We start from the raw sequence: 22,435 nt of genomic DNA on the forward strand, positions 1-22,435 counted from the left end.
ATCACAAGTAGGCAGAGACGCAGGCAGAGAGAGAGAGAGAGAGAGAGAGAGAAAGAGGAGGAAGCAGGCTCCCCGCTCAGCAGAGAGCCCGATGCAGGGCTCAATCTTAGGACCCTGAGATCATGACCTGAGCCTAAGGCAGAGGCTTTAACCCACTGAGACACTCAGGCGCCCCCAACTTGCAATTTCTTGAACTAGCTTTCTAACACCTTGAATTATCTTTTTATCTTAGTTTTAAAAATTTCTGGAAAAGGAATTAACTGAAACAGAAAAATATGCAGTTATCTATAGCAAATTATTTTGTTTACTGCCTTTTAAAATTTAAAAACCGGGCACCTGGGTAGGGAGGGGCTCAGTCATTAAATGTCCGCCTTCATCTGGGGTCATAATCCCAGGGTCCTGTGATGGAGCCCCTCATTGGGCTCCCTGCTCAGCAGAAGGATCAGGCTCCCTGCTCAGTGGAAGCCTACTTCTCCCTCTCCCACTTCTCCTGCTTGTATTTCCTCTCTCACTGTCTCTCTCTCTCTATCTTTCTCTCTCTCTCTCTGTCAAATAAATAAATTCTTTAAAAAAAATTTAAAAATTTTAAAAACAAGTAAAATTTAAAAACCAATCCAGAGTTGGAAAAGTCATTCCCCTAGAGTTCTATTCTGTAACTCAGACCTTGTAAATAGAGTGTGTTCAACAAATCTCAGTCATCATCACTAATGGTATTCAGAAGAATATGAGTAAGATTTACTACAACGGTGGTGATGTCAAAAATACAAAATCCTGCTGCCTCTTCCGTGGCAGGCATTATGCAGGTGCTGGTACAATACATTGTTTCTCCTCCTTCAGATCCTAATTCAAATATCATCTTCCTGTTTCCTTTTTCTTCAAAACTGCCCTCAACCTCTGACAGACCATATATTCGACTTATTAGGTATTTATTGTACTGGGTTGAAATAGACAAAGTAAGTTCCACAGAGTCAGAAACTTTCGGGATCTTGGCCCATTTTGTTCATTGTTAATCACTGGCCCCTGGGAACATCCCTGGCAGATAGTGAGCGTTCAACCAGTATTTATGGAACGAATGAATAGGAGTCTATCTTCATTCTCATATCAACTGTTCAAGATAAATGTTTTGATATTTTTCTCTTAGAGGAGGAAATGAGGTCACAAAGCCAGCCAGTTGTGTAAGTAGAGTGTGGCATTAAGCCCACGTCCTGAGGTCCCTATACTTTTGGACCCAGTGTCCAGCCAGTACTGAAGGACACTGATAATGCCGAGCATCCATGCTCGAGCTTAACCAGCTCTCCTCTCCCCACTGCATCCTCTCTGCCCGCTGTTCTTCTGCTCATGGCTCTCCCGATCTGTGGGTCTGTGCCCCTGCTTCAGACTGGAGATGTAAGGGAATCCTTTCTTCTGCGGTCTCGGAAGGGTTGGTCTCCCGTCATCTAGGCAGCAGTGACCCTTGAACGTAAGACTTAGAGTCACCCAGAGCAGGGCTGCGGCTGCCTCCTGAGCAGTTTTGCCTCCCAGACAGCTCGGGACAGCTTCTGGCCGGCCCTGGCCCCTCTGCTGGCCTACCAGAGGGCCCGCGGCACAGTTTCATAATGCAGGAACCTTCACCAGAAGGCCGGCATCTCGCCTGGGCAGCCAGCCAGGACAGCAGGGTCTGCTGAAGTAGCTGGGCCCCATTGTGGAGCAAGGTCTCACAGCTCAGAGCTGCGGAACCAGCCTCTGAGACCTTCCAGTGGTTTCCTGCGTGGTTCCGGCTCCTCACAGGCCTGAGGACAGGAAGGACACTGTGCCGGCATTACTTGGCACCTTGGAGAGTCTCCATACGGTCCTTACCATCCCGGGCTTCAGTGCAAGCAGTGGGCAGCATGTCTAAATTCCTCCTGTATGCCTGTCTCCACCTTGAGAATCTCTCTCAAGTAAAATAGGTGTTAAGACTAGGCTTCTCACACAACAGATAAGGATGGATAGGATGATTTTAAGATTTCTTTTAAATATGGAAGGGACTACTTTCATCTTAACTTACCATTCTGCCCCATCTCTGTGGTATGGTACCCCTAAGTTTATCACAGGGACATATCACTGTGGTAGGCAAGTACCATTTCCCAAGACTGCCTGACCTCAGCCACATCATTTAGTGCCATGTGCTAACTGGACTGAGGAGTCTGTCCTGTGCATCTAGAATGTGAGCTACTGGGAAGGGGAATCCTGTCTTCTGTCCTCCAGTTCCCATCACCCAATACAAAACTTAGCACAAGTATGCTAAGTAAACATACTCTGAGTTAGGTTAGGGACTGCCGAGAACTGTCTCAAGAGTCAGTCTGGACAGTTGAGCTAAACGGGCTTCAGATACACTAAAGCACTAGACAGTTAGGGAGGATTAGCGCTCTAGCCCATGGAACTGGATGGTCCAACTGACAATTTATTTATCAACATGTGTGTAGAGCTCACAGCACTCGTCTTTGCAGAAATCAAGAGCTAACGTGGTTAGAATCAAGGCAAGTGGAGGGGGAGAGGAACCATGAAAGACTGTGAACACTGGGAAACAAATTGAGGGTTTTGGAGGGGAGGGGGGTGGGGGTGTTGGTAAGCCTGGGGGTGGGTATTAAGGAGGGCACGGATTGCATGGAGCACTGGGTGTAGTGCATAAACAGTGAATCTTGGAACACTGAAAAAATTAAGTTAAATTAAAAAAAAAAAAATCCAAGCTAGCTAGCCCATGAAGAGCCATATAACCAGTGCTGGCAGAGCCAACATCATGGGATCATGTTTCTCTTGGAAAGTATACTCAGAGGTCGAACCTGGGACCATCATTTCCTCTCACTGCTCGTCTCTTTCCCCTTTCGTTTATTCCAGAAATATTTATTGAATTTCTGTTATGTGCCAGTTACTATGTTATACTCTGCTGATATCACAGCGTGAGACATACCTAATTCCTGCCCTCATGGAGTTACAGTCTAGATGAGAAAATAAACAATGAACAAATAATGCTAAATTGTGATAAGTGAGGTGAAGTTGAAGGCTACGTAGTACAGAGGCATCAAATAGGTAAGAGTTTACCTAGTTTGAAAGGTCAGAAAATTCATGTCTTAAAGAAAGTGGTGTTTGCATTGAGCTCCTAGGAATGAGCAGAATCTAGTTAGACAAAGTGGACTGACCATGGGAGTCCAGTGTGTGTAATGAGAGGGCTTGGAGGAAAGGGAGAAAGCAGAGAGCATGAAGGGAATGAAACACAAGAGAAGATAGTTGAACTTTCTGGTAATAACTAAGGAAAATAGGAAAGAAACGGAGATAATCTTGAGGCTCTTAGGAGGATGATAGACCCTTGGTTCTCCTGGAATCCCACCTTCTAGCAGGGAGCAGTGTGGAGACAATTGCTCCTTATCCATGAGGCCCACAGCAGTTGGGTGGTGGTGGCTTGGCTTAGCTTCCTATGGGATATGGCCCTGGGAAGGGTTACGGCCTAAGGAAGCTGGTAGGCAAGGGCTGGGGTCAGCCCCAGGAATGGAATCACTCCCACGCAGCCAGTACCAGGAGCTGGCACGCCTCATCCTTGTTGCTGGCTCATGCACAGTTCTGGGGACAGACCCAGCAACTAAGGTTGACAAAGGTCTCAAGTTCTCAAACTAGGCCATGCTCTGCTCAGTTGCTTTTATGACACCATGCTCTTTTTACATATTAATTGCCCAACAAGTATTTGTTAAGTAAATGCAAAAGTTCATCTTATGCTACCTAAGATACACGGATGTATCATGTATCTTAGTCCTAAGTCCTCATAAGTATAGTCCTCATTTATATAATCTAAGAAGGCTCTGTTTTGTATCCACAAACCTATTTTCATAAATTTTAATGCAGTTTAGCTGTAACATTGCACCCTTTTACATGTAGCTTATATAATAAGACACAGTGCCGGAACCATAAGACATAATAGGAAAAGAAGATTTCTTTTTTTTTTTAAGATTTTATTTATTTATTTGTCAGAGAGAGAGCGAGCAAGAGCGAGCACAGGCAGAGGCTCCCCGCGGAGCAAGGATCCCGATGTGGTTCTCGATCCCAGGACGCCGGGACCATGACCTGAGCCGAAGGCAGCTGCCCAACCAACTGAGCCACCCAGGCGTCCCTTTTTTTTTTTTTTTTTAAGATAAAATGCAAGATAATAGCAAAGTAGGCATGTTGAATTTTATTAAATTCTATTTAATAGATCTACTTAATTCTATAATTAAGTTCTACAAGGCATTTATGTTGCTTTTTAGGGTATGGAAAATGTGTTTTGCTTTTAATTAAATCCTTACTACACTCAAACTTTCTGTTTTATGTAAATGGAGATCTAGTCCCATTCTACCAAATATCAGGTGGTCTTGTGCACAGAGCCTTTAAAACTTTACAGAACCATAAAGAATGTTGCTAAAGTAGATGGAAGAGAAGCTGAAGAACTTTCCTGCATTTGCTGCTAACATTTCTATAAGCAATGGGACTTTTAGGCTTTTGTTGTTTTTATTTTTTTAAAGATTTTATTTATTTGACAGAGAGAGACACAGCGAGATAGGAAACACAAGCAAGGGGAGTGGGAGAGGGGGAAGCAGGCTCCCTGCTGAGCAGGGAGCCCAGTGTGGGGCTTGATCCCAGGACCCTGGGATCATACCTGAGCAGAAGGCAGAAGCTCAAGGACTGAGCCACCCAGAAGCCCCCCTTCTGTTGTTTTTAATTCACAAAATTAGATGAGTGCAAGCTGACAAAGTCACAGAGCTTTTAGCAGGCCCAACACAACACGCATTTCAGCAAACTGTTGTAGGAATAAGGTCTCCAGAAAAACACAGAGTGAATGGTGACCCAGCTGTGACTTTCTCTCCATGCCTTTTTCTGCTCTTCTTCTGAGTCCTGAGCTGAGAAATCTTTGTGCATCCCTCCTACCTGGGCAGCCCTGGAAGGTGGGCAGACCAAATTCCTAAGCATCCTCCCCCAGTAAGGAAAGATTTGCTGAAAACTTAGAGCCAACTTGAGCAAATCTAAAGGCCCACATCACAAATAACTTAAAACTAAAGAAAGCTAATGTTGTGCTTCTTTTAAGAAGTAGCTTGTTTTATTTTCTTCCCTGTCATCGACTAATGAATCTCTCCTTTTTACACATATTCAGCTCATGTCTTCCCAGCTCTGTTTTCTAGTAATATGAAAAATCCATTGGCTTCTCTCCTGTGGTTTGGGTCTTCAAGAATTTCAGGGCAGCGGCCGGTGGGAGGACAAGGGGGACAGTCAGAGCTTTTACAACAAGTCTGTGTTGCAGCTTCAGAGAGCACCTGTGACTGCGAAGCACAGTGAGGGTGTGCAGCTCAGTGCCACCCACACCTGAGCTCCTGGAAGCTATGTTTAGCTCCTGAAGTCACACAAAGAAAGGAGGCCAGGAGGAGGAGGCACCAAGCCTCTTTGGGCTTCCAGACCCACTGGAGAGTGCTCGAACTCTGGGCCTACCCTTGACGTCAAAGGCAAGATTTACATCTGAATGGAAGGAGGCTGTTTAGATCCAGGCCTAGAGCCCAGGGAGATCCCCGCTATGTACTAGAGAAGTCTCCCAAAGTCTTCAACCGTGCTCCAAGAATTATTTCACTTACACTGATCCCAGTGAATCACAGTTGTAGGCTCAATCACTCCCAGGATTTTGGCAAACCACCTTGACCTCTGTCCTTTCTCTTGAATGCCCTTCTTACCCAATGGGCTAAGCCTTCTCCAATCTCAGCTCTCCTTTGCTTGAATGACTACGGTCAAACCATCGCAGGGACTGTTGTGAAACTGTAGTATGTGGACTTTTCCTCCACTAGTAGAGGAAATAGAGGTGTCCTCAATGTCAGACTGTCAGAGATGTCAGAGAGATTACAGAGACTACTGTCAGAGAGACTTTGAGGACTCCAAGGAAGGAGAGTGACTTTTCCTGGGCTCTCCAAAGGTTTCATGGAAGAAGCGGCATTTGAGATGAGACTTACACGACAGGCACTTTGAATGAAGACTTCCTTGGGGAAGGGCACGGAGGATGGACAGACCAAAGCACTGGGAATGGGAACAGGGAAATGTGTTCAGAGAACAGTGGCAGTTTGGCTGGACTCGGTGATATTTCCAAGTCTTGGCTGTGCCTTAGAATTATTGGGGAAATTTCCCTTTAAATACAGATATGCAAGGCTCCACCCCAATTGGAATGTTCTGTAGAGGGGCTCAAACCTCTCTGTGTTTTTGTAAAGCTCCCAAGATTATCCTGAGGTGCACACAGAGTTGAGAAACTCGGAGCTATGCATAGAATGCAAGAAGTAGAGTTCCTGGAGATGTGCCTGGAGAGTGGGTGGGTTAGGAACAATTTCTTTTTTTATGTTTTTAAAGCCATATGGCTTATTACTTTTCTCACCACAGAAAGTGCTCTGTGACATATTTTATATGTAAAAGGTATAAAATTTTGTGTGGAAGGAAGAAAAGTATGTTATTAAAGATGTACCATGTGCCAGGCAGTGACAGTAGGTGGTTTGTTTGAGAATATTGCAAAACCATGGAAATCATGCTCCGGGATGTCAGAAGTCTATAGTTCTAAGAATTTCTTGGGGTGGGGTAATGAGAAAGCACACGTACCCATGCACATTGACAAGGCTGTGAGTTTTGAAGAAGGAGAATGTTTTCCAAGCCAGGGGTCACACGTGGGTTTGGAAGTCAGTGGTCAATTCACTGCACAACTTTGCCATGTACCAGCTGTCGCCGACAAGTCACACATCCTTCTTGAGCCTCACGTTCTCATTCTTTTTTTTTTTTTTGAAGATTTTATTTAGTTATTACACAGAGAGAGAGATAGCGAGAGAGGGGGACACAAGTACAAGGGAGCTGGAGAGGGAGAAGACTCCCCGTTGAGTGAGGTGCTCCATTTGGGGCTCTATCCCAGGATGCTGGGATCAAGACGGGAGCCCAAGGCAGAGGCTTAACAACTGAGCCACCCAGGTGCCCCTCACGTTCTCATTCTTATTTATATAGTTATTTATTTATTTGACAGACAGAGATCACAAGTAGTCAGAGAGGCAGGCAGAGAGAGAGAGGAAGGGAAGCAGGCTCCCTGCTGAGCAGAGAGCCCGATTCAGGACTCGATCCCAGGACCCTGAGATCATGACCAGAGCTGAAGGCAGAGGCTTAACCCACTGAGCCACCAGGCGCCCCTCACGTTCTCATTCTTAAACCCAGAGGTTTGCCCTGCGATTTGAGCGAAACACACCTGCAGAGTACTTGGCCGGGTGCCTCACCTAGCAGGAGTTAGATAATTTTTATAGAGAGTATGCATTTATTAAATTGATTAAGCTTCATTCCTGAGTTCACAACCAAATTTTGCTAGAAGGAGGCGTGTGCCATAACAGATAGGCAGAAGCCCACTCTGCAGAGTCATCTGTCCCCGCAGTGAGTTGGGCAAATTAAGACCATATTTGCCACAAATTCATCAGGTGCTTTAACTCAAGATCTATCATTTTTAAATTTTAAAAAGTCAGAATCATACTTTCATACTTTGCAGGAATGTATCTTTAAACAAAAGGATCAGGTACATAGATATATACTTGCTTTCTTTGGCTCTGGCACTCATTAATTTTCTCCTGACTCCAAGTTTTCTGTGTCTACAAAAATATTACAGCACTTTTGCTCTACTTCTCAGGTCCATTTCAAGTTACTTCAAAGGCTTATCTTACACAAGGTGACCTCAGAAGTATATAGTTTCACTCTATTTTCCAATCTATGAAAATTGTGTCCCTTATCGAATAAAACTAGAGAAAGTTTCCAGCTCAAATAAAGGTAGGAGGGACTAGGAGACAAATGTTTCAGAGTACCAGGAAGACTCTATTATGACCTGTTTGTCTTTTGTTTACTTTGTTATCTGAGCCAATTATTAATAGACTGGTAAGATTGAGGCAATAGCAAGATTGAGGCAATAGCCAAGGTTTTTTTAAGAGTACGGATTTCCCTTGATTCAAATTCCCTAAGGCCTTTTGGGTAAACAACACCTGAAGATTCAATTCGTGTATGTGTACTGGTAGAATATGTTCTGACATCCTGGCTACCTGGAAAACAGTTTATTGTGATATATGGAATCTTGTTGAGACAGAATAGCCTTTATTGTCACAACTTGAGTCATGAAGTGCATTTGTTTTTATTTCATTGAAAGAATTAAGAATCCAGCCTGGGGGCGCCTGGGTGACTCAGCTGGTTAAGCGTCAACCTCCAGCTCCTGTCATCATCCCTGGGTTCTAGATCAGGCTCCCTGTAGGGGGCATCCCTGCAGGGAGCCTACTTCTCTTTCCTCTCTGACCGCCTGCTTTTTCGCCTTCTCTCTCACTATCTCTGTCGCTCTCTCTCAAATAAATAGATAAAATCTTAAAAAAAAAAAAAAAAGAATTCAGCTTGGTAAAACTGAAGTTCAAAAAGAGATCTTGTGCTGGAATTGGGGGTAAATGGAATCATGTGAGATGGCGCCATCTAGTGGACAAAATAGTGTACTCCTACTCCTTTCGTTAACCAAGAGTAGTAGTACATAACAGCATCTGCCCTAGGACATAATGGAATTCAAAGGGAGAAAAACCATTTAGGATGATTAATTGATCCACAGATGGAAAAATAAAAAAGTCAGAAAATCAGTTTGTCGTTATAAGGCAACCACTAAGGGAATTTTTTTTTTATCATACTTCGAATTTTCAAAATTCTGTCATTCTTGAGTAACCAGATCAATGTTCACTAGTTCTTGCAGTATTTCACAAATATTTGTCCACTTGATTGTATCTGTACTGAATGTCAAAATATTTAATTAATTAGCTGGATTCTAGGTGGGAGAAAATTAGTTTCCGAGAATAAGTATGTTAGTTCTAAAATGGTAATTACAAGACCCGAGTTCTTCATATCGTTAATTAAGTAATTGGTTTCTATCCCACCTTGTTTTTATCTGTGTTTGACTTATTTTACAAATAATGTAACTTGCAGGTGCCTCAGTTTCTTTTGTCTGCAAAAGGAAGGTACATGAATATTCAAAAAGGTTTTACTGGATGGGTGGTTGGTTATGTGCCTGGCACATTGATGGATACTGGGAACACAGTGATGAATAAAACAAAGAACACATTCTTTAGAGGAAGTCCATAAAGAAATCATTTTATGATGTGGCAGAAAGAACAGTAATATACCCCAGCATATAGAAGTATCGAGGAGTGGTACCTAGCTCAGCCCCAGAAGTGAGTAGAGCTTTAGTCCAGAACCTCTACCTGGAGGAGTCCAAACCCTTGGGTAAGGCTTAAAGGATGAGTGGGAATTAATAAGAAAAGAAGGAGATTGAGAGGATCCTCCAGGTTGAGGTTATCAGCAAATATGGATTTGTAAGATGATATTATGGGGGGGGCATTTGACAAAACTGGGTTCTTTGGAACTGTTAAGAGCATAGGAATCCTACAAAGTATACAGAGTTGGATCCCAAAGGGACTCTGATATTACAAAGTGGAGTGATAGGAGAAGCCTCAGAAGTGTCCCAGAGGGCCTGTCTTCTGTCTTGCAGACTTGGCTTCCTCTTTGCTGGTTGGCAACTAGCTTTTCCGTTTCGGCCTCCTAGGGAGTGAATTCGTTTCCTGGGTTTAATGTACTCTTCATTGGAGTACAGTTTTACTATATTTCTCAAGTAAATCATAAAGGATACCACATGGAGGCATTAAGCATGAGGTTAATGAAATGGTTAATGTTGCCAGGTTACCTTCTAACTCACTGATGCTGTAAATTGGAACACTGACTTCAAGAAATAAAATTTCAGAATCGATTGTGGTTCTACCCATATCTTAGTAACACCCACCTTCAACTTCGAAGTTTTGTTTTTCCATTGGTGGTGACCTAGGTGTTTGTTTTGTTTGGAGGCTGATAATTAAAAAATAAAATAAAATAAAAAGGAGAGGGAGAGGACTACTGCTAATACAAAATCATTACATTCTTAAACTAGGTATTTTTTTTATTTGCAAGAAAATAAATGGTTCGGCATGCCTGGGTGGCTCAGTCAGTTAAGCATCTGTCTTCGGATCAGGTCATGATCCCAGAGTCCTGTGATCAAGTCCCACATTGAGTTCCTTGCTCAGCGGCGAGCCTGCTTTTCCCTCCACCTCTGTCCCCCCCACCCACCCCTACTTGTGTTCTCTCTCTCTCTTTGACAAAAAGTAAATAAGAAATATTATATTTATTTTTTTTTTGAAGTAAGCTTTGTGCCCAATGTGGGACTCCTGAGATCAAGAATCACATGTTCTACTGACTGAGCCAGCCAGGGGCCCCTTTAGATGTATTTTAATGCCTCACTTGTTTATTTCTGTGTCCAAAGAAGCAGTTTCCCCTTAAACTTCAAATGGACTAGAAAGACTTGGTAAAGTCCTTAAATGAATACCACTTTTGTCTCCACAGATACAGACTAGTTCCAAAGGTTTATTTTCCTGCACAGATTCATGATGTTGTGCATGCCACGAAGTATTTCCTGCAGCCGGAAGTCTTACACAAGTATTCGGTTGACCCAGACAGAATTGGCATCTCTGGTGACAGTGCTGGTGGGAATTTGGCCGCTGCTGTGGGCCAACAGGTAATAGCCCTGTGGTGCTGGTGGTGGGAGGGCACTGGCTTACCTCTTGCGGACAGACAGATTCTCCACCAGGTATGGCCTAGGCGGAGCAGGTGGGCTGGTCAGTAGTGGGCTACGTTATTCAGATGACGGCACTTGGAGAACACGCCGATCTTTCTGAGGTAGGAAGAGAGGTCAGGGATAGAAGTGTCATCTCTTAGTCCTCAGAAAGGCCCCGATTACGACCATTATGAAAGAAGGGCTGATGTTTTATAGGGCTCTCTTGCCGCTCAGGGCTATGCATGGAAATCAAGTATCCCCGGCTTCTTGTCCGTGTCAGACTTGCAAAATGGGGGTCTGTGTGCTTAAATTCCAATGCTGAGGTGGCTTCCTTAGAACTTGGAGTCAAATTGAGAAGTTAAAAAGCGTTTCCCAAAGTTTATTGGTTGGTTGGTTGGTTTTTATAAATATAAAAGAAAAAAATGATAATGGGTCAGCCACTTCAAATGTTATCTTACAAGTTCATCGAGCTTACTTGGTTAAATTCTTTGAAAACTACCTAGCTCTAAGAGCACCCAGAATTTGGGGCAGCTGTGTAAGTTCAAAGATAAGTACATCTTTTTCCTCTGATGGAATAAATAAGTTTAGAACAGCAGCTCTGTCTTCTCGCCTCCAAATTTCTTTTGGTATCCCAGATAGCATCTGCCTTTTTATCTGTGGCGAAACTCGGTTTCTTCTCCTTTTTGCATGTGAAGAACTTTGTTCTCTGGCATTGGCACGTTTGCTATACCTGTGTCAAGTGTGGTAAGAAGAAAGTGCTAGTCCTTGAGGAGAGCCTCATGGGCTTCACAATGAGACAGAACTGGGATGGAATCCAGTTCCCCTGCTTTGAGAGCTACAGGGCTTTGGGCAAGCACCTTAACATCTCTAAGCTTCAGGAAAATGAGGATAATGCCATGTGATTGCAGGGCTGTTGCCAGAATTTTGTGAAATGATGTATATGCAATTCCTGGCACATATTAAAAGAACTATTAACCAATCATTTCCTTTTGCTTTGACAGAATAGTTTCATCTTCCCTGGGGATGGGGTTCTAAACTCCTGCGTGAAACAAAATTGTATGGCTAAAGTGACCTTGAAGATTGTTTAGTTGCTATAAAACACAGTGTCCTAGTTAGCTGCCCTTCAGAGAGGAAAAAAAAAGAAAGAAAAAGAAACCAGAAAAAAAAAAAGTCTTTAAAAAAATATATGAATAAGGGCTGAGAGGGGAGGATAATGTGTGGAAACAGTTCAAGATACTTGTTGAATAAATAAATCAAATAATAATAATTTATAAATAATAAATAGAAATAAATAAAAAATTGTGACAGACTCAACAAAAAGAGAAAAAAGGAAAATATATATCATTTTAGATACTAGAACTCTGTCTAAAATGAAGCAGTATGTTTGCATTTTGCGGGGGCATAGGGGATTTGAGATCTGCTGAGGTAGGGGATGCACTGACGTTCCCATTTCAACCTCAACTCCGGGGTGCACGCTCATTAAAGAGAATGGAAGGCACATTGCCAACACCATTTAAATTCTCTCACCCAGCGTGAACACTAACTGCTCATCGGAGGAGATATCCTAAGGTCCTGCTCCAACACTTTGGAGTCCCATCATCGGTTCCTTTAGCTTTTCCTACCCTTCTCTTCTGGAAGGGTCAGCTAGTTTGTTTCTCTCCAGGAAGCCATTGCCTTTTTTGGGCCTTGCAGAGCATAGTGAACTAAATAAGGTTCATAGGTTATCCATCCGTCGTATCCAGCAGAGTGCGCTACTGCCAAAGAACGGAGACAAGTGAAGTGTGCGTGGGGGTTTAAAGACCTAAGAGATGGTGTACATTTGAAGGGTTCATTCAAACATCATACCTTTCTCAGTAAATATCCAGCAGCTTGATTGGGGCAGTGGTGGTGTAGGGGGGGGGGTGTGTTATTTTTTTTTTATTTTTTATATTTTTAAAGATTTTTTATTTTATTTATCTGACAGACAGAGATCACAAGTAGGCAGAGAGGCAGGCAGAGGGAGGAGGAAGCAGGCTCCCCGCTGAGCAGAGAGCCTGATGTGGGGCTCCATCCCAGGACCCTGGGATCATGAACCAAGCTGAAGGCAGAGGCTTTAACCCACTGAGCCACTCAGGCGCCCCGGGAGTTTTATTTTTTAAACTACATTACTTAATCCCATGGCTGGTGGAAATTTCACACTTTTATCCTCTGCTTGGCTTAAAGTAAGGTATCAAGCTACTATATAAGGTGTGATTTCTATAAAAGGAGCCATGCCAAAAGAAATAATGTGTTTGCTTCCTCCTCCCCAGTTTTCTCAAGATGCCAACCTCAAAGACAAGTTCAAGGTGCAAGCTTTAATTTACCCAGTCCTACAAGCTTTAGATTTCAACACACCCTCTTACCAGCAAAATGTGAACACACCGATCCTACCCCGTTACGTCATGGTGAAGTACTGGGTAGACTACTTCCAAGGCAACCATGACTTTGTCCAGGCAATGATAGTCAACAACCACACTTCTCTTGACGTGGAAGAAGCTGTTGCCCTCAGGGCCCGTCTAAACTGGACGTCCCTCTTGCCGGCCTCCATCACAAAGGGCTACAGGCCCGTCATGCAGACCACTGGCAACGCCAGGATTGTGCGGGAGATCCCTCAGCTGCTGGATGCCCGGGCAGCCCCTCTCATCGCTGATCAGGAAGTCCTGCGGCACCTCCCAAAGACCTATATTCTGACGTGTGAGTACGACGTCCTAAGAGACGATGGGATCATGTACGCCAAGCGTCTGGAGAGCGCAGGTGTGGAGGTGACCCTTGATCACTATGAGGATGGTTTCCACGGCTGCATGATTTTCACCAGCTGGCCCACCAACTTCTCAGTGGGAATCCGGACTAGGAATAGTTACATCAAGTGGCTGGATCAAAACCTGTGAACGAGTCACATTTCTAGAATGTGTGAGCCCCTCTTGACCTCCTGCACCTGCTTCGGAAATTGATGCACTTTTTAGTTGACTGATTTCCCCCGGTGACTTGTGAGTGACGTAATCTCTATTCCTTGCCTACCCTGTGTGAATTTAATTTCTGGAAATGTGCTTAACTAACGTACGTACAAAATGTCTGAGGCTGGTTCTCAAAGCGGGCCAGTCTCTCTGTTCTTGTTGTTTTAGCCAAACTACTACCAATACTCACGACTGCAGAGAACAGGACAAGGAGCTGAAATAGCTTTAGGTTCTGTCTTCCTCAAGAAAATCTTTCTAGAAGAAATTCTTCCAGCTGTGGATGACATAGTGACCTTTAATGAGGAAAGAAAATGTGGGCTCTTCAACTTGCGAGGGTCTACTTTAAATTCAGAGCAGTGTTACCTGTGTGCACGTAAAGGTCAGTTCTGGGTACCAAGTGCCCTCTGTTCTTTACAGATAGATGGTTTTGTTTCCTATGGGAATTTCGGCCAAGGTGTTCTAGCAAGGACAAGTTTCTCAAATGCCTTTCTTCCTTTAGAGCGTTGATGTTATGGGATAGCTATCTCTAAGTCCAGTCAGATTAGAACAATACTTGAAAGTTACTTTCTACCACTATTATTAGAAAATATAGTCGCATGGGCTGGAAATCTTGTACATTGCTACATTTTTTGGGTATGCTCTCTCCATTGGGGAGAACTTCTGGGAGCAAATTCATTTAGATTTAGGATAAATCTTCTAGTACAGAACAAGTAAAAACAGACAAACGAACAGACTTATTTATTTTCATAAGTAATACTTCTGACGTAAATTACCAAAAGAAGTGTGTAATATATTTGGCATAGTCAGGAAAGAAGATACATTTAATATTGAAATTATGAAAAATATCTTCAGAGGGTCTAGTTTATTCTTGAAAACTCAATTTTTTCACTTACATGGCTTTAAAATGGGGCTATTTTGGTATATATGATGTATTGTTTATTTTTTTAAGTTATTTAATGTTAATATATACAGCTAGACTTAAGATTTTTCAAAATAATGTCTATAATGAATATTAAAAATAATGATATTTTTTAAAAAAAGAAACTACCTTAGAATTATATCCACATGTAATTTTACGGAAAGACGTAAAGTAGCTACTAATACTACTACACATTAGGCTTAAATATTTTGATGCTTATATGCAATCACAAATTAAAATAATTAGAAACTGTGACTACACCCGGTAAAGTCGGCTAAGTTTATAGCTCAGTAACTTCAGTAAGACACACACTGCTCGTTTCTGCCCTCCTCTGTGGTCAGAAGAACACTAGCTCATATTCTGCTGGGTGACGCGTCCATTGGCACCTGGTACCTTCACCTCTTCTTATCTCCTTCCAGCCTGGTCTCGAAGTTACGATACCCCAAGCTCGACTTCGTGTAAAGCCTTCACTGCCAGTGGGAACATCTTTGGCATAGGAAGGGACTCCGATTCTGGGTTGAGTACCTCTGCCCTCCTTCCTGCCACTCTGACCACTGCCCCGCCACACACACACCTGCGCCCCCCCCCCCACACCTCCCCCATTCTTTGCAAGGGCTGCAGAGGGCAATGGGACAGCCTGGTTATGATATGGCCTGTCCATCAGTGGAGAGGATGGAGAGGAAGTGAAAGCTTCTCGCTCGTTTGAAAGGGAGGCACTAACCACCTCTGCATTGAAATCAGTGAAAATGTGCGCCCTTATTTTTCATTTATTGTATAAGCCAGTAGCATTTTATATATAAAATGTGTGTGTGTGTGTGTGTGTGTGTGTGTGTTTGCCTCTGTGTATATAAAAAATAATCATGCAGATTAACATGCTAATGGAAAGAGATAAGTCATTTACCATCTCTGGGCCTTTTTCCCTTCCCTCTAAAATCAGCACTTTGAATTACTTTGAGTTAATCTACGAGGTCCCTTCCAAACGTAAATTCCAAGCATTTTGTCAGTCTGACAAATCATATTGACTTCTCTAGTGTTTTGGTTTTTTGTTTTGTTTTGTTTTCTGGGGTTTTTTTGTAGGTCATTTTTTCGTATACATAGACACAAGTATCATCGAAGATTTAAAAAACAGGATTTTGTTTCTTAACTCTTTGACAGCTACTCTCCTCATTTAATACTGTTGGGGTTTTTAAATACCATTTGAAGGGACCAATGTCTGGGCCTTATTTTGAGGTTATCGACCTCCAGACATAAAGGAAAATATACATGCAAAAAGTTTCTTAAAATGGCATGTTTTTCCCCAGAATTAGGAGCTAAATGCTATGGTAATTACAGACACCAAATGATTCTAGATCTTTAAAGGGTTTTCTTGGATGAACACAGAGTGAAAGAAAAAGGATCAACCACTGTTTCAAATGAAACACTTGAGTTTCATTAAAGCTTTAATGTGTGTGAATAATTTGTCTAATGACTTGTTACTGGATCCTATCTCAGACCTTGCTTGAAGTTCTGTTTTTGAAATTCTCCCTGGAATAATAACAGTTGGGAGTCAGGATACACAAAAACCAGTGGGTACAAGAGAGTTTAAACCAACCAGAAATCTGAGTGCTAAGAACTCCTTGGGGAAACCTATAGAGTTTTTGGTGAAGATATTTTAGTGTGGGGGTGAATTCTCTCTTTTTTTAAGTTTTCGTTCTTATATTAAGAAGTTTATGCTCTGCAGATTAATTTTATAGTATGATGGCTTTGTTTTGTTTTCCTATTTTATGAAAAAAAAGTTGATAGTCTTTTTTAATATTGTTGTTCGTGAAATATGAACATAAATATATGAAGAAAAAACCTTGAAGTGCTGCAAATATTGTGGAGTGTAAATTAGTCTTAACATTTTATCATTGATTTGTGAAGAATTTGAGACTATTGTATAATTATCTTGGTGGCTGTGATATTTTATGCATGACCTTTTAACCTTTGACTTTTTGCTCATTTCCCACTGCCAAGAGGAAGGCAGATTTTATGAAGGATTTTAGTAGCAAATCTATTTTATAAGATGAAAATCCAGGGTGGAGGTAGGAAAGCCTGTATCTGTTTTGACTCAAGTTTAGAAATAAAATGGCTCCATCTGGGAATGTGCCTCTTTTACTTCTTCTCGTCTCTTTTCCTGGTTCCCATCTCTCCCTCTGTATCTCGGGTCCCTAGCCGCAGCTCTGCCCAAATCTTCTGCCCACCGGAGTCCCGGAGCTGCCTTTCAGTCACAGAGAGGTTGGTCAGTGGCCTCCGTGATGACATTCATTTCATGTCTGGATGCAGTATGTGCTGCTTACATTGGGGAAACCAGCCTCGGACTGGCTAGAATCTTTGCAAACGTGAGGCAGGCCCTGAGACTATTTGGGGACTTTCAATCCATGGATTAGAAAGGGATGATCCTTGCTGCAAATGAATTTGGATTTAAAGCAGTTCAGCCACGGAAGTATCAATAGCGCTGGAAGCAAGTTTTCAAATTGACCCTGACATTACAAGCAAATCTAATAATTCCACACTTGAGTTTATTATGCCAAGTTTATATCAGTGTTACAGGAATAACATTGAAGTTCAAAGTGAATTGTTCGTGTTGGTTCTGAACGGTCACATACCTGTGTGTAAATTATGTTTTCCCACTCGGTTGTAGTTTCTTTTATCTTCTCCAACGGAATCTCTAGGGTAGAGCTCTACTTTGTTGGGAAGATCCACTAACAGTTCCAGCAATTCTCCTTCAGAGCATTGACGATGTACTCCATGTGTTTTAGTATTGTTTCTATTGTCAATGTCATTTTTTATCTCCCCTCCTTTTTTTTTAATAACATCTCTTATTTTCCAATACATCCTGTAGTTAAACATCTAGAAGATGTTGGTATCAGGACCAGCCTCCCCAGACCTCAAAGACTGGAGACATAGACACGATTTCTAGTAGGTGTGTATTACAAACTGGATAGCCCTGTCACTTTAGAACCAGCATCTTGTGTCATTAGACAGGCTGGTGACATCTTGTGTCTTGTGGGGCAAGGCTCCTCCCCAAGATTTTCTTACAGCGGACCTACTGTTGACAGGAGGTGGAGGGCCCCACCTTCTGACAGACTGTCTGTCCAAAGGAGACCCAGCCCTTCCAGTCACCAGGCTTACTTCAGCCCCTCTGACCGCCGTGGATGGCTGCTGTTTGCCATCTCACTTTTCTGTTTGCAATTCTCGGTATTTAGTTGTGTTTGTTTTCTGTTCTCCCCATATTTAAATGTAAGCTCCATGAAGGCAGGGACTTTGTTTTGTGCATTCCTGTTTCCTCAGCATTTAGAACAGAGCACACCACAGTGGACTATCAAAACGTGTTGTTTTTGTTATTTTAAAGAGAGAGAGATTGGTGGGGAGAGGGGCAAAGGGAGAGGGAGAGAGAAAAATCCCAAGCAGGCTTCATGCCCAGCACAGAGCCCAATGCAGGGCTCAGTCTCTCAACTCTGAGATCACCACTTCAGCCAAAATCAAGAGGTGGACACTCAACCGACTGAGCTACCCAGGGGCTCCTCAAAATGTGTTTTTGAATAAATAAATCCTCGCTGGGGAAAAAAAAAAAAATGACCTTGTAAGAACTGGGTTATTATTTTTCATGTGTTTCTTTTAGAAGTAAATTAAGTTTATGTCAAATATAAAAAACTACTTTAGATGGAAATTATTGCCTTAAACATTTCTAAGAAAATTTAAATAATTCAAAGTAATTACATACCTGTTTTTAACTACCACATTTTAACGCAAAAACAAATGTTTTTAAGTGAATGGTAATGATGGGGAGAACAAAAGCAAAAGAAATATAGAAAATAATTAAATTTTCTTTGCAGCTCACTGACAAGTACTTCAAACTGTCAGGGTGACCTTCCTCCAGGACCTCAGTGGCCTCACTGTTAATACATTGCTAGAGGCAAAAGGCAACCTTAACTTGACATTAGCCTGACCTCCAGGATCCTGTAAGTCTTCTTCAACATATAAAAATCCTTTTGGAAACTTGCTTTATCGCTACCCTCCTCCCCCCAAATATATGTCAGCGATCATCTTCCTAACATATGGCCCACTGATACTCATCTGAAGGCTCTGAAGACTACGGTTTTACTAGACAGTAGTAAATGACCTTATCTTACACAACAGCTAGCCCATCAAGGTCCTGAAAATCTTGCTTCCAAATTCCTTAGAGGCATACACCATCCTTAACCCCCTCCCAACTTAAAAGTATCTGATCAATCACCTGTCACAACCCCGTGCAGCTCTTTCTGCCCACAGGTCCTGTCCCTGTGCCTTACAGAAACCACCTTCTTGTGCTGAAGACGTCCTCAGAATTCCCTCTTGACCATTCATTCCCGGACCCTGAATATTCTGTCGCATCCGATAAAGTGAAGTGATTATTTTTTTTCTCTTCCTTCTATAGCTCAAGTCCTTTCTGTATTTTTCTTAACAGATAGCAGCCGAGGTTTTTACTGTGTTAAATAAAATTGTCACAGGGGCGCCTGAGTGGCTTAGTGGGTTAAATAAAGCCTCTGCCTTCAGCTCCGGTCATGATCTCAGGGTCCTGGGATCGAGCCCCGCATCAGGCTCTCTGCTTAGCAGGGAGCCTGCTTCCCCTCCTCTCTCTGCCTCTCTTTCTGCCTACTTGTAATCTCTCTCTGTCAAATAAAAAAATAAAATATTAAAAAAAAATAAAATAAAACTGTCGCAAAGTGCCCTAAAAGAATGATATAACATAACATATTTCACCAGGTGTTCCATGGAAGTCCATTTAAGAACCTGAGAAATTTTAAACAGTTAAAGCAATTCTACCCCTTTTAGGAGATTGTCTTCTTTCTGGTCTCATTATTCTTTAATAGGGAATCAAATTCTATGTTCTTTATTCCAGTTAAATTCATGCAATAGGGGCACTTGGCTGGCCCAGTTGGTTGAGAATGTGTCTCTTGATCTCAGAGTTGTGAGTTGGAGCCCCACACTGGGTGTAGAGATTACTAAAAAAAAAAAAAAAAAATTTAGACTTAAAAAAAGTCATGCAAAAATATTTATTTGCTTGGCCACAGATTAAAATTATTTTAAGTTTTCTTCTGTAAGATAAAAGGTTTACCAAGCTAAGTAACTTCGTATTATCCTCTGCCGACTTCATTTCCACCATTCTGTTAGAATGAAGTTCCTGTCTTCTATACAAAGCCAGTACATCAGTTTGCCTCCTTAATTGATTCATTATGGTCTCATTCAAGGACATGTGAAAGTATCTCCCCTTTCTCCTAGACCTTTTACTCTTCCCTGAACTATTCACTCCTTCGTTTTGGTCTATAAAGAGAGTCAAATCTGTCCTGTCCAGAAAAAATTCTCTCGTGGTCCTTTAGCTCCCCTGTGTCTTCCTTCCGACCCAAACACAAAATAACTCTTTTCGTTATTTATTGCTGAGTCATAAATTAGGCTGAGACTCGTAATTTAAAACACTAGCCATTTGTTACTGCATGATTCCGGGTTGACTAAGTTTAGCCCAGTGGCTCGCCTGCCACCAGGCTAACTAGGGCTGTAGCAGACCCACCTGCTGACTAGGGCCATAGTCTGAGAGTGCTCTGCTAGGCTGGAACGTCACGATGGGGCTCACTACAAGCCTGACAGTTGTTGCTGGCCAGTAGCTGGGTGACTTGGTTCTCTAGCACATGGCCTTTCCTCCTGTATTGGAATTCTAGAAGCATGGCATGGGGATTGCATGATGGAGGATTCTGAGTCTGCAAAAGTGGGAAGGTTTGTACCTCTTAAGATCCAGTTTTAGAAGTTGCCCAGCATCATTTTACCATATCCCATTGGTCAAAGCAAATCACAGCCCAGATTCAGGGGAGGGGAAACAGGCACCACTGCTTCCTGCTTCTTGCTTCCTGCTCACCAGAAGGAATGACAAGGAATTAAAGTCATCTTTGATGCACCACAATTCCTGCCTGGAGAGAATGTTCATTTCTGCAAGTCATTGACAAGAACAAAACCCTCCGCTTACATTTACAGCACATCAGACGATGGGGAGTATTTTCCATAGATTACTTCTGGCCCTGTATGTTCTTGACCTTGTTTTTCCTCCACTACCCCTTGAACTTCTGGTGCTGGTGCAGTAGTTCCTATCTGGCCCAGTACTTCAGCAGAGGGTGGGGTACGGGGACTCCTGGAAGTTATTCCTCTACTGGGTGAGTCAGCAGTAGCTGAAGAAGATGTGAATCACATAAATATATCCCACTAAACCCAAGGCCAATGCACCGCCAACTCAATTTTCCCCTTGACCAGACCCCCCAGAACATCTGCAACCATTCTAAGCATCCAGAGAATTTGTGATGGAAAAACTGGGGTGGAGTCACTGATACGAACAAGGGCAGGTAAATGGTATTTTTAACATTTGTGTATTTTAAAAAGGCAATAATCTTGTGCATCTGTGAGTGGGGTCCCTCTGGTTCCCTGAATGGGACCCATGCATGGGAGGGGCCCTAAGCTCAAGTTTTATGGTAAATCTGCCCCTGCATAAGATTCAGATTCATGCTTTCACCTTCATTCTAAATGCCTCCCTGGGCCCTCTGATAACCCCACTGGTGCAGCAAGTCCCAAACTAAATATATGCATTGTCTTCTTGCTCTGCATTGGTGTGGCCTTACCTAGGCCTTCTTTTACCAGGTCCTACTTCTGCTCTCTCTCCGGTCACCCAAGCTAGGACTGTGAGAGTTGTCTTTACCTTCTTAGTCCTTCAACTTTTTTCTTAAAGATTTTATTTATTTATTTGTTTGTTTGTTTGTTTGTTTTTGAGAGACAACATGGGGGAAGAGGGAGAGGGGAAGAAGTAGGACTCCATCCCAGGACCCTGGGATCATGACCCGAGCTGCAGGCAGATGCTTAACTAACTGAGCCACCCAGGCGCCCCATAGTCCTTCAACTTTGTCAGTCATGGAGTCCAATCAATCTACTTACCAAATATTTCTAGATAAAATACTTACATATTTAATATTTATAAGAGATTTAAATAAAAATGCAAACAACAAATATGTATATCTCAAACATGCAAAATCCATTGCCTTCTTTCCAAGCCTGGACAGTCTGTTCTAGTTCCAAGCTTAACGTCCTTCAGGCCATTGGTTAGGTTCAGGGCATCAAATGCGACAAGCACAGTGCCCCCTCATGGCCCCACCCCTGCAGACTTAGGCAGCCATGCTTCTCCAGGTGTGGTCTGGCCACCCTTGGAGGCCTACAGAATCAAAACAATTCTGGTAATAATACTGTGATGTTATTTGCCTTCATCACTGTTTTCCTTTCATGAGTGGAGATTCCCAGCTGCTACTGGACATGTGGACCAGTTTCAACAGGTAGGATGTTGGCTCGTATTAAGCCAGACATGAATGATTTTTGGAAAGATGTAAAACAATGCCACACTTCCACTCATTTGTGTTGAGTAAAATTTTGCATTTCCTTTTCCATAAAATACAGCTTAAGCTTAACATGTAATTAATTCCTAATACCGTAAACATCAATAAACAAAGTCCCTATGAACAAAAGCTCTTTGGGTCCTCCAAAATTTTAAAGAATGTAAGGTCCTGAGACCAAAACATTGGAGCTCTGCTTTGTACAGTCTCATCGATTGTATGTTGTGCTAAGCGGTAGATAGCCAACACTGAACTTATTATCATGGTTTGAAATACCCACCCTGTGTCCTCTCCTTCTGCCTTTCTTTGTCCTTTCCTCATCTTCCTCTGCCAGCCTCCTCCAGGGTACCTCTCCTAACTTCTCCCTCCTCCGGTGGATTCATGTATCCCTCCCTTTGGTCTTACTGCAGGATATTTTTTCTCCCCAGTGCCCATGGTTCCTGGTCACATCTCTTCTAAGAATGAAGAGGTAGGCCAGACAGGTAGGCCT

General features: G+C 42.6%; 1 protein-coding gene across 3 annotated transcripts in view; it reads left to right on the forward strand.

The window, feature by feature from the left end:
• Nucleotides 1-16,647, forward strand: part of NCEH1 (neutral cholesterol ester hydrolase 1) — a 57,279-nt gene extending 40,632 nt beyond the window's left edge. For all 3 annotated transcript variants that reach the window (XM_059163465.1, XM_059163467.1, XM_059163466.1), the window contains 2 exons: nt 10,423-10,594; nt 12,922-16,647. In XM_059163465.1, the coding sequence (XP_059019448.1) occupies nt 10,423-10,594; nt 12,922-13,539 (790 nt within the window). In that variant the 3' untranslated portion in view covers nt 13,540-16,647. The remainder of the gene's footprint in view (nt 1-10,422; nt 10,595-12,921) is intronic.
• Nucleotides 16,648-22,435: the final 5,788 nt, after the last annotated feature.

This window comes from Mustela lutreola, chromosome 2 (assembly GCF_030435805.1).
Source record: "Mustela lutreola isolate mMusLut2 chromosome 2, mMusLut2.pri, whole genome shotgun sequence".
NCBI lineage: Eukaryota > Metazoa > Chordata > Mammalia > Carnivora > Mustelidae > Mustela > Mustela lutreola.